Source organism: Alligator sinensis, unplaced genomic scaffold (assembly GCF_000455745.1).
Source record: "Alligator sinensis unplaced genomic scaffold, ASM45574v1 scaffold548_1, whole genome shotgun sequence".
Lineage (NCBI taxonomy): Eukaryota > Metazoa > Chordata > Crocodylia > Alligatoridae > Alligator > Alligator sinensis.
Window position 1 is genome coordinate 165,107 of NW_005842973.1, and position 13,162 is coordinate 178,268.

At 44.6% G+C, this 13,162-nt stretch overlaps 1 protein-coding gene across 1 annotated transcript in view; it reads right to left on the reverse strand.

Annotated features, from left to right (window-relative positions):
* MEP1B (meprin A subunit beta) overlaps positions 1 to 6,473 on the reverse strand; it is a 40,366-nt gene extending 33,893 nt beyond the window's left edge. Inside the window, exon 1 of the mRNA XM_025192837.1 lies at positions 6,354 to 6,473. Coding sequence (XP_025048622.1) covers positions 6,354 to 6,473 — 120 coding nt within the window. The remainder of the gene's footprint in view (positions 1 to 6,353) is intronic.
* Positions 6,474 to 13,162: the final 6,689 nt, after the last annotated feature.

Consider the following 13,162-nt stretch of genomic DNA (forward strand, 5'->3'; position numbering starts at 1 on the left):
AGAACCTGGTATTGGGAAGGAGGCTAAAGCCCTACTTTCCCATCCAATCAACCCCTCCTCTAGATTTACATCTGATTAAGATAACCCATTTCTGCACCCTCTCACTCACCCTGCTATCATTCAATAACTGGGAAAGACCTGCTTCTGTCAAGAACTTAAAGGGACCTACTCCTCAACTGACCTTCCAGTAAGAGTACCCATATCCAATTCTGTAGCCTCTGACAGGAAGATGACTTGATGATCAGTGATCACTACTGCTGAAAGGAGAGGCTGCATGATAATATACCTGTCATGAGTACTACTGCTGTGAGAGAGGAATGCCAGGTAGGTGAGATTTCATAGACATTAGGGCTGGAAGGGACCTCGGAAGATCATCGAGTCCAGCCCCCCGCCCAAAGGGCAGGAAGTCAGCTGGGGTCATAGGATCCCAGCAAGACGAGCATCCAGTTTCATCTTGAAGGTGTTCAATGAAGGCGCTTGAACCACCTCCGGTGGCAGGCTGTTCCAGACCTTGGGGGCTCGGACAGTAAAGAAATTCTTCCTTATGTCCAGCCTGAAACGATCTTGAAGTAGTTTGTGACCATTCGACCTCGTCATCCCTTGGGGCGCTCTGGTGAACAAACGTTCCCCCAGATACTGGTGGTCACCCCTGATAAACTTGTAGGTGGCCATCAGATCACCCCTGAGCCTGCGCTTTTCCAGGCTAAAGAGCCCCAGGGCTCTCAGCCTGTCATCGTAGGGTCTGCTTCCCTGACCTCTGATCATGCGCGTGGCTCTTCTCTGGACTCTCTCAAGCTTCTCCACATCCTTTTTGAATTGTGAAGCCCAAAACTGGATACAGTACTCCAGCTGCGGCCTCACTAAGGCCGAGTACAGGGGGAGAATGACGTCCCGGGATTTGCTTGAGAAGCATCTATGGATGCAAGCCAGCGTTTTGGTCGCTTTACTAGCCGCAGCATCGCATTGCAGGCTCATGTTCATCTTGTGGTCAATGATGACCCCCAAGTCTCTTTCTTGCATAGTGCTAGCCAACATAGCACTGCCGAGCCTATAAGGATGCTGCGGGGTTTTTTTCCCAAGGTGGAGAACCTTGCATTTATCGGCGTTGAACACCATCAGATTCTCGTCCGCCCACTTGCTGAGCCTGTGCAGGTCAGCCTGGATCACCCGCCTGTCTTCTGGTGTGGATGCTTTGCCCCAAAGTTTGGTGTCATCTGCGAACTTGGCCAGTCCGCTTCTGACTGCAGTGTCCACATCATTAATGAAGAGATACCCAAGGATCCATGGGGTTGTGAGAAGCTTAGTGAAAGATGTAACAGGTTGTGCTGTGAAGGGATAGACAGAATTATAAACTAAACCAATAGTATTGATGTAGTGTGGCTGTAGCATTTCCATGGGCCTTGTCATTGTTATTCCTCCACCCTTCCTCATGCTAGTTAATGCATTTTAATTAATGCTGAACTTGACATCTTACTCAGTCAACATAGCGTAATGAAACTGATAGCATAATAGAGACTTAAACTAAATATGAATCACAAAATGTCAGCACATTTAGAGCTAAAGCTCTCAGAGCAGCAGCAGCTCTGTCTCCCAATGAAGTACTGTAACTGGATTAATAAATATTTAAATGATTTAGGTTCTTCTACACAGGGACTCTCTCTCTGCTTACATGCTTACAAGGGGGCCAAAGCCCAAGTCTATATATATATCACTTTACCACAATAAATACTTAAGTGTTCATAGGCTAAGGTTATGAAGATAAGATCACTCTGAGGTTGGTGCTGGATACACCTCAGAGCTGCTTAGAGAAGGCAAAAACAGAATGATTCACTGAGGAGTTAGGAAAAAGCAAGCAAGACGCAACATAGTGGTAAATGCTGGGAAATTGCAGTAGCTGATAAAAGGCAGTAACAGTACTTTTCACATCTGCTTGGCAATGAGGTATTACTCTTCTTCTCCTTTTTCTACCTCCAATGTGAGTTAATTATCTTTTTTGTTGCTCTTGCTTAGGAGCCCTAAGGTGCATGCAAAATAGCCCTCAGGGGAAAAGGGAACAATCCAGATTTTTTCATTCAATAGCATAGAATGGATATCTTGGCAGGAAAATTGATAGGGCAATCAATAATCTTCATCAAACAATGGCATGTACTTTAAGTCAAGTAAACCACCATATTCAAGTAACTTGTACATGCAATCACAAAAGAGAAAATGAAAATACAGAATGTGATGCATACTTTCAGCCTACTAATAATGTACATATCCAGCTTTATCACAATAAACCTTGTTAAATAATAGGGGTGAATATGATAAAAATACGATAACATGAATTTTAAAAATGTCAGGGCATTAAGAGTTAAAGTTTACAGAAGAATGTTACCTCTGCGCCACATGATGTGTGAGAATGGAATAATAAATCTTTAGATTAAGGTTATAAATAAAGTTGATGTTGATACAGAATTTTGGCCCAGAGTGGGGCAGCAGGAGCGCAGGGCAGGAAGGGCTCTGTGGAGCTGGGCTGAGCTGTGCCAGCAGGGAGAGGGGGAGCCAACCCAGCTCCAGAGCCCCTGCCAGCCTGGCCCTGCACCCCTGTCACCCCACTCTGGGCCCCTGCTGGCCCTGGTGCACCAGCATGGGCCCCACACTCCCACCCATCTGTTGCTGTGCTCCGTGTGCTGACTTACTGCCCCTTCCCCGCACCTGCAGCCACTTTCAGCGCTTCCCTGCATGTGGCTGCCACCGCTCCTCTCCACGCCCCTGCCAGCCACTCTAGCACCACATGGTTCCCACCTGCAGCACTGGAACCACAGCAGCTGGTCCAGCCCAGCCTGACTCTGAGGACTGGGGCGCTCGCCTGCAGTTCTTCCCTGCCTCCCCACTTTCTTATCTGAATTTCCCTCTGGCACAGGGAAGCAGGAATAGCCCCAGGAGCCCAGGCCAGAAAGCTCTGCTCCACATTGGGCTTCAGGCTGGGGGGAGGGGTGAAGCTGGGCGGGCCTTGCTTCTGCAGCCTTGGTCCTGCCAGTGGCTTCCCCTGGGTCCTAGTGCCCCTGGCTCCTGTCATCTTTGACAGGCAGCCAGGGGCAGATGATAAATAATAATTTTCTAAAATTTTAGGGGCCCTATGGGCCAGATAGAATGGCCTGGCAGGCTGAATCCAGCCCACAGGCCATATTTTGCCCACCCTGGTCTACCAGTTCATATCTCCATTGTTGTGGAAGGGGGTATTCTGGCATGATATTTTAAATTCTTCTAGATATAGACCACCTTTTTACTTACTGTTTGCATGGAGCCCCAACCTGTAAATGTTACTCACTCCACCACAATAAATATTTAGTGTTTGTAGGCTAAGATTTAGAAGAAAAGATTAATAATATTGCTGGGGCTATTTTCCTTCCAAAACATCTTTTTTGTTTGTTTATTTTTGGGAGGCTTTTTTGCATAATGTAATGATGATTGTTAGGGTTCCTTCTCCATCATGTAGTCTCAACCAGCTTCTTGGAAAATGCTAAATAAGCAGCTACCTAGGAGCTAATACCATAAAGAAAGGAGAGATGAGTGGAGGATAATAGACAAAGCAAAATGGAAGGAAGAAATAACAGAAATCCCAGAAGGATGAAAATATAGTAAAAAATGAGGGACAATAAATAATAGGCAGAACCTAGAACTGCGAGGAAGAATAAAGACCAAAAAGGGAATTTATGGGACAAGGACAGTAGTCAAATGAATGAGGAAATAGACAATAAATTGGGAGAATATGGTTGAAAACAGATGAGCAGGGGGAAATGGCAATATGTCATCTGTTTTTTTGCAAAATACTGGCACCATAAGATAAAGAAGTTTCATCTCAGAGGTTGCAGAGAGAAGTGCAGCTCCCCGCTGTTCCTGAGAATGCTTTGCAGGAAGCGTTCTGAGTTACAGTGCCGCCTTTCCCACCCCCAAGACCAAACAGAAGTTCGTTGTTGGTTCTTGGGGGTAGGGGAATCTAGCTGCTGGCTGGGAGCTTGCAGCCAGTTTCCTCTAGCAATGACCCCTCCTCTTCCACCATGTCCCTGTTTCAGAATTGGGGGGCGGGGGGGGGAGGGGAAGGGAGCAGAGGGGTTCCCCAGCTGGCTCTGGAGGGTGGGGTGGGTGAATTGGAGCCCCTCCACTTCAGGGTTACCCACCCCACCTTCCAGCAGGGGTTGAAAACCCCCAGACTGAATTCCTTTCACCCCATTTCCCAGCTTCCATTCTGAAAACAGCGAGAGGCTGTCAGGCAGCTCAGACAGAAGTTACAGAAGATGCTCTGGTTTGAAACATCTTCATCTAAACCCTCATGCAATTAGGGGTCAGATTTTCACACAATTGGCCATTTTTTAAACTGTCTGCAGGCATGCACTTGTGTTTGGTCACAGCTATAAACTGTGTTCTGTGGCCAGATTGGGTGAAAATTGTCACTTTTGTCTGCGCTTATATAATTTGAGTTTATGACAGAGTTGTGTAGTGAAATTGCTGAGTTGAAAGTGCTGTTCTGCTTTCAGCTTTCTGGGATTTTTAGAGATACTTTATTTTTTTTTTAAGTTGTAGCTGTCCCATATATTGAAACAAATGCGTGTGTTGAACTCACTGATCATGGATCTTAAGATGGATTGCAAATGATTTAATGAATTCAGAAGCAAAATTTTGAAAAGAGCTCTTTTTGGAGTGCATCACAGTTTAGGTGTTTAATGTGGGGCACTTGTAGCCTGATTGAATGGAAGGATGGTCAAGTACTTTGGGTGCTAGTCTGACACTTGAGACCTGTGTGATCTTGAGCAATTTACTTAGCTTCTCTGTGCCTCAGTTTCCTATGTGTAAAATGAGGATAATACTACAGTAGTACCTCCCTGATGCAGAGCGGTATTTTATGGATAAATGCATCATAAGGCTGAAATTGATTCCTTATTCCTGGTTCCTTTTTCAGAAGTAATCTTAACACAATTATCTAATTCATGTCTAATTCATTATTCTCAGTCTTTACACAATTAAGATTTTATTAAACATTGTGAGTAATCAATTAGACATGCTACAGAGTTAGAATGTCATAAAAATGTATATATACTAATAAAAATGTATTATACTGTAATATCATGTATCAAGTACATTGCCTTGAATAAGGAACTGAGATATAAGACTCGGGTTACCGGACAAAATCTGCTTCAGGTTACCCCAAAACACATGTTACCACCAACCAGGGACTCTCCCGAAGAAGACTGGGCAGAACACTGCTTGATCCAGAGAATGTTTTTTGTGTGCCAGTCTGCCAGCTGACAGCCCCACAGGCCTGTGTGCTAAATTCATTGCCATGAAAAAGGAGCTGAGTTTAGGATGGGATTATGCGGCAAAATCCTTTTGGGTCATCCCAATCCACACCTCTCTGCCACCAAAAACTCTCCTGAAAAAGCTGGGCAGGCCCCTGCCTACACCAAAGCTCAGCTTTCGAGAGCCAGCCTGTCAATTCATGGCTCCACAGGCCTGTGTGCTACATGCATTCCACCAAATAAGGAACTGAGTTTCAGCTGCGATTATCAGGAAAAATCTTTTTCGGGTCATCCCAAACTACACATATCCGCCACCAGAAGATCCTCTAGAAGAAGCCAGGGTAGGGCACTGCCCAAGGCAAAGTACGGTTTTCGTGTGACAGCCTGAAAACTAGCAGCCTTCCCCTCCATCCCCTCCCAGATTTGCGTGCAATGTACATCACCCCAAATAAGAAGATGAGTTTGGGCTGGGATTATGGGGAAAAATCCTACTTGGGTCACCCAAAACCACACATCACTGCCACCAGAGGACTGTCCTAAAGAAGTCTGGGCAGGCTCCTGACCAAGCCAAAACTCAGTTTTTAAGTGCCAGCCTGCTAACTCATGACCTTGCAGGCCTGTTTCCTAAATAAATTGCTATGAATAAGGAGCTGAGTTTAGGCTAGGATTTTATCTTACCCCAAATCATGCATTTCTGGAACTGGGAGACTCTCCTGAAGAAGTCTGGACAGGGTGCTGCCCAGTCGTCTTTAGCAGTTTCCTCCAGTGGTGGAGATGTGTGGTTTGGGGTGACCTGAAAAGGATTTTGCCCCATAATCCCAGCTCGAGATCAGCTCCTTATTCATGGCAAGGTTTACACACAGGCCTGGAAGGACACATGTTGGCAGGCTGGCATGCAAAAAACAAGCTTTGGGTTAGGCTGCACCCTGCCCAGTCTTCAGAAGAGTCCCCCAGTGGGATCCCATAATCCCCACCTAATCTCAGTTTTTTATTCAGGGCAATGTACTTGATGCATGATATTATTTTACATTTGTATTAGTACGTACCCATTCCATCCTGGAATAGGATTCTTACCTTGGGGGAAACGGATTTTCTCTTGTCCCAAAGATCTGTATCAGCCCCTTGACACCGATTGTGCTGCAAATCTGTGTTCAGGGAAGTGGAAATGAGCATATGAAGAGGATTCTGCGCCATTGAGGGTGACAAAAGGAAGAATATGTCTGAACTGAAGTCCTCCTTATCACAGAAGCTGAGAGCTGTGGAGGAGGTTTGCTCACACGTAATGAGCTTTGTTTCATGTGTTTGTAGTTTTAAGGCAAGACACCTAAATCTAACAAAAATGCAGCTCTGCTCTCTTGGCCAATTACTAATGTAATAGTCCTCAGATGCCCCCTTGTGATTCTTATGTGTACTACAAATTTTATTTTAAAGGTGACCTCTAAAAGGGGAGGGAAAGATTTGGACTTGTATTCTTTTTTTAGCTTATTTATGTTTAAATAGAAAACTTATTTTTTTCTCAAGTTAATGGGAACTATGAGCACTTCAGCACTTTTCATGTTGGAGCTTGTACATCTCTGCCAAACTTAAAAGTAAATAGATAAATCTGAAAGTGTCAAGTTCTAAGGTTGATGATAGCAAATCAGTAACACTTAATGAAATGTAGGCTTGGAAAAATGTCAGCGTCTATTGCAATAGAAATCCATGGTGCATTTAGAGGTGCATTAAATAATGTGAAATAATTGGATGATAATATGCCATCCAGGACTAGGACAACTACTCGGTAAGTTAATACCTTTTATTGGAACAAATATTAAATAAAACATTTGCTTTGTCCCAGTCAATTCTAAAAATACTCAATGCTCACTTCTGGTTTAATGATCAAATATTATTTTCAGAAAAACAAGGCTTTATAAAGAGCCTTAAGTTCTCTTTATAAAGAGCCTTAGCCTTTATAAAGAGCCTCTAGGTTTGCTAGAGTAAAATAATAATAAATTCTCTGGTTAGCATTACAATAGGGTAACAGGATGCTACTATTATAAAACAGTGGTCAAACTTAGAGTTGGAAAAGACCCACCTAGTTCATGCGCTACTAATTACATTTTCTGTTTACACCTAACAGAAATAGAAAGCCATAAAATAGGTCTCAGACCATTGTTCTGATTTAATTTATTTACATGGCTTTTATGGACCATTGAAGTTATTCCAAAACCAGGATTGTATTAACAAATTAAAAGTTTCTAGGCTTCAGTTCTTGCAAAGAAACTTCATATCTAAACCAAGTGTAACTGATGGAGTGCTCACTTTGAGGACCAGCAAATGGGCTGAACCACAAATTCAGTGCCCAAGGAAGCATATTAGTAGTGTTGATTCTTAAGCCTACTAATGACACATTTAAAATATAACATTGACTGTTGAAATGCTGTTCACTTCTGAAGATTGAATGGGTAGAAAGGAAGCCTATAGGCATGGGCGACTGTTGCCTCCTGATCCTGGGGGTGCACCCTCAGAAGCCGGCGGTGGGGACGGGGCTGGCAAGCACCCACAAAAGCCGCTGGCAGTGTCAGGGGTGGGGATGGGCCTGTCAGGGGGGGCAGATACCCCCCCCCCGGCTCCCTCCACCCATTGCCTGTGCCTATGGGGTTAGGAACTGAAAGTTGCTTCAGGAAAAGAAATGCAAAGGAAAGCAAGGAACACAAAGAAAAAACAGTATGAAAAACAGAGTACAAATAATAGTGATCCTAAAAACAGTGTATTTATTTTTCCCACTGAGCAATATTACTATATTTACTTGAATATAAAATGACCCCCCCATAATTAGATTCTATATATGAAAAATTATAAATCTGTTATAATTTTCAGGACTAGAATCTAATTATTGGAGATTTGCCTTGAATTTGTCCCCCTCCCATTGCTACAGCAGGAGAAATAAATCTGAGGGGGCGGGGGCGGGGGGGTCAGGTAGCCCTCTTCCCCATTACTCCCACAACTTCTTCCACTGAATACCTTTCACCTCCTCCTTACTATCAGACCCGGCTCTCCCTGAGCACATGGAGGTGAGGAACAATTCTGAAAACACTAAACTTGCAGTAGTAATTTGCATATAGTACCCATAGACTTAATTCTTGTAGAATTGATGCATTTTACCTTTTTTGAAACTGGTGCAAGATATAGCACAAGTGCTCCATAAATACACTTTAAAACAACATTTTTGTACCTACTTGTATATAGTACAAGCTTTTAAATTTGTATTCGAGGCCAAATTAGCCAAAACTAATTCCAAATCCAAGAGTACAGAACCATAAGTGGCCCTACTACCGGCAAACATCCTCCACCTACACCTGGGGCTTCAGATGTTTCCAAAACCTTGGCGGACATCCTGCTTGCAGGCCTAAGCCTAGAGGCTTGCAAGGGAGGAGACTCCCATTTCCATAAACTGGGCTTAAAGCCACTGCACCTTGGTGGGTACCAAACCAAGCCAGAAGAGCAGTTCTCTTGCAAGGCAGTTCAGGAAAACTGCCTTCTTGGACACAGATACATGGTATTTCCCCTGCCAGGTTAAGAAGCCACTACGCTTGATCTAAGCCTTCAAGGGGCCACACTATGCCTGATCTGGGCCAAAAAGCAAGCTATGCATGATATTTGACCAAAGCTAAAAGGCTCATGATTTACCATATAGTTCATTGGGCTGGGCCCCAGCAAAGGCAACAGTTTCAAGTTGTGGTGACTCCACAGCTCAGCACTGCTCAGTATGTGTGTGTATTCCAGATATCCCCCACAAAGGATCCACATACTAATTAGTCTCTCACTCATGACTGGAACTTGGTGTTCTTGTTATGAGTCCTAGGATCCTCCAAAAATGTATATGCGGATGAGGCATAGAGCTTTAGACTAGGTTCATTGAGGGATGGGGATGTTGACGACAGGATGAAGCCAGGAACAACGAACCATGAGCCAGCTACTGGAACAGTCCAGCTAAGTACCAAGGGACCCACTAAGCATCAGGATGGGGAAGTACTAAGGGCACCTATTGGGGGGCTTAGATGTCTCTATACTAATGCTAGGAGCATGGGGAACAAGCAGGAGGAACTTGCACTCCTTCTTGCAAGCAAAGAATTTGACCTGGTTGAGCTAAAAGAAACCTGGTGGGACCCTACCCACAACTAGGCAGTGGGCCTTGAGGGCTACAAGCTGTACAGACAGGATAGAGTGGGGAAAAAACGGGGAGGGGGGAAGCATTGCTCTCTATGTTAAGGAGCAATATACATCCTCTGTAGTTAAGTTGGGCCTAGAAGAAGGGCAAATTGAGGTACTATGAGTCCAAAGTGGAGCTCCTAAATGATTTCTTTGCATCTGTGTTCCTGGACACAGATACAAGTATGCACCCCAGTGAGACTTTAGGTAAGCGCGAGATAGATGCCAACCTACCAACTGTTAGGACTGACCTAATAAAAGGGAACTTGGAGGGGTTGGATGTATTTAAGTCAACAGGCTCTGATGATCTTTATCCTAGGGTACTTAAGGAATTAGCTGAAGTCATAGCAGAACCACTGGCGCAACTGTTTGAGCACTTGTGGCGCTCAGGACAGGTCCCGGAGGACTGGAAAAGGGCCAACGTGGTCCCTATTTTCAAGAATGGGAGGAAAGAGGAACCAGATAACCATAGGCTGGTTAGCCTCACCTCTGTCCTTGGCAAGACCTTTGAGAAAATTGTTAAGGATCACATTTGTGGGGGACCAGCAGGTAAAATAATGCTAAGGGGCAACCAGCATGGGTTCATAGCAGGCAGATCCTGCCTGCCTAACCTGGTTTCTTTTTATGACCAGGTCACAAAATGCTTGGATGAAGGAATAGAGGTAGATGTTATTTACTTAGATTTTAAAAAGGCCTTTGATACAGTGTCGCACCCAATTCTTATAAATAAACTAAACAGTTGCAATGTAGATTATTACACAGTCTGGTGGGTGGAAAATTAGATTATGGGATGCACCCAGAGAGTGGTAGTAGATGGGTCAGTTTCTACCTGGAGAAATGCGGGCAACAGAGTCCCCCAAGGCTCTGTCCTGGGATTGGTACTGTTCAATATCTTCATTAGTGACTTGGACGATGGAGTAGAAAGTACTCTGTCCAAATTTGTAGATGACACCAAACTATGGGATGAAGTAAACAAACTAGAAGGCAGGAAGCCAATTCAGGTGGATTTGGACAGGCTGGGGAAGTGCGTATAACAGAATAGGATGCAGCTGAACAAAGATAAGTGCTATGTGTTGCACATAGGGAGGAAGAACCATCAACACTCCTATAGCCTGGGAGGTACCATACTGAGTAGCACAACTGCGGAAAATGTTCTCGGAGTCGTAGTTGACTCCAAATGAACATGAGTCACCAATGTAATAAGTAAAGCTAACAGCACTCTTTCTTGCATAAGTAGGTGCATCACAAACAGGTCTAGGGAGGGGATACTTTCCCTCTATGCGACATTGGTCAGGTGTCCAGTTTTGGGCACCGCACTTCAGGGGGAATGTAGATAACTTGGAAAGGGTTCAGAGGAGGGCCACCCATCTGATTAAAGGCCTACAGGAAAAACCCTACGAGGACTGATTGAGGGACCTGCATCTCTTCAGCCTCTGCAAGAGATGGCTGAGAGGTGATCTTGTGGCCGCCTACAAACCCATCAGCGGGGAACAGGAGGAAATAGAGGATACAATGTTGACCAGGGCACCCATCGGGGTAACTAACAATGGTCACAAATTGAAGGAGAGCAAATTTAGATTGGACATCAGAAAAAAAATCTTTACAGTGAGGGTTGCCAAAACATGGAATACGCTTCCAAGGGAGGTGCTGCTATCCCCTTCCTTGGAGGTATTTAAGAGGAGATTGGACAAACACCTGGCTGGGGTCATCTGACCCCAGCACTTTTTCCTGCCCAGGGCAGGGGGTTGGACTCAATGATCTAAAAGGTCCCTTCTGACCATGAAATCTATGAATGACTGGGTGTAGCTGAAGGCGGAGACCTGTCCATTGCACTGCAGGTAGGCATCCCTGCAAGAATCTACTGTAGCCTCCCAATAGGAGGATCTTGGCTACACAATTTATGATGATGGGGGTTTGCTCTTGGGTTCTCACTCTAGCTTGTTCCTATCACCTTTGCCTAGGGACAAGTGAAACTAGGGAGCATCTGAACTCTAATGCCTCTGGACTTGAGGCTTGCACATAAGATGTCTGCCATGGATTTGGGAGTGTCTGAAGTCCTAAGCTGAAGAGTCTGGGAGGTAGGATACTTGCTGGTGGTAGTGCCATACAGAGTTGAATGATTCAGCTCTGCTCAGTTGATAGAATTTGGCACTGATTTCCCCGCCCCCCCCACAGAGTGGTAGGTTCCCATCATGCATAGTGATGGGCTGCAATTAATCAATTTTATAGTTGATTTCCATTACTGAACACATGCTACTTCCAGCAACAGTTTAATGATAGATAATGCATGTAATGAGGCTTCTTTGCATGTAAATGTAAGGCATATGTGATATAACTTTAGTGGGGCTTTTTTGGCTGTTTTATCTAATAGCTGATTGACTCAGCTTTAGATAAAAGCACCAAAAACAAGCCCCACTGAAGCACCCAGTCTATACAGATGTTGCAGAGCTAATGCTGTTAGCTGTCTTTGCAACAAGGGCATATGATTGACTCATATTCAGTTTATTGTCCACTGTAACCTGTACTGTCTTAGCTTGTTTGTGAGATGCTAGTGTCAAAAGCCTTGCTACAGGATTTATCTTAAGCATTGTGTCTGCTCACCTAACAGCACTAACATTTCACCCACCCTTAAAAGGATCTCAAGGCACCTCAGAGTGCTGTGATACCCTGGTTAGAATCACTGATCTAATTGAAAGCCCAATAACTAGGTAAAAATATAATAAATCAACAGGACTTGTGCATCTGGAGTAGTTGTGGAATCTCTATTCCTGGAAATTTTCAAGAGCAGTTTAGAAGGACACTTGACTGGGATGGTTTAAATCAGGAATTATCCTGCCCCAAGTATGGGGCTGGACCAGAAACAGCAACACGTTACTTCAACCCAGCTCTGCAGCATCTGTATAGATTGGGTGCTTCAGTAGAGGTTTTGTTGTTTTTTGTTTTGTTTTGTTTTGTTTTTTTTTGGGGGGGGGGGGGAGTTGTGCTTTTATCTAATAGCTGAATCAATTAGATAAGAGCCAGAAAAAAAAGCACTACTAAAGCACCCAATCTATACAGATGTTGTGTGAGCTGGGTCCAACTAGCAACTTATGCACTGGGCTCTGCATGAAAGTGCATAAAGTTTAAAGGAATGCCAGTTTTGGGGTTTTTTTAATGTCTTCAGGCAGTCAATGATTTCATGAGGTTCCTTCCAGCCCCACTTTCCTGTAATCCTATATATAGCCCATTTTCATAGATTCATAGATGTTAGGATCGGAAGGGACCTCAATAGATCATCGAGTCCAACCCCCTGCATAGGCAGGAAAGTGTGCTGGGTCTAGATGACCCCAGCTAGATGGTTATCTAACCTCCTTTTGAAGACCCCCAAGGGTAGGGGAGAGCACCACCTCCCTGGGAGCCCGTTCCAGACCTTGGCCACTCGAACTGTGAAGAAGTTCTTCCTAATTTCCAATCTAAATCTGCTCTCTGCTAGCTTGTGGCCATTATTTCTTGTAACCCCCGGGGGCGCCTTGGTGAATAAATACTCACCAATTCCCTTCTGTGCCCCCGTGATGAACTTATAGGCAGCCACAAGGTCGCCTCTCACCCTTCTCTTGCGGAGGCTGAAAAGGTCCAGTTTCTCTAGTCTCTCATTGTAGGGCTTGGTCTGCAGGCCCTTAACTATACGAGTGGCCCTTCTCTGAACCCTCTCC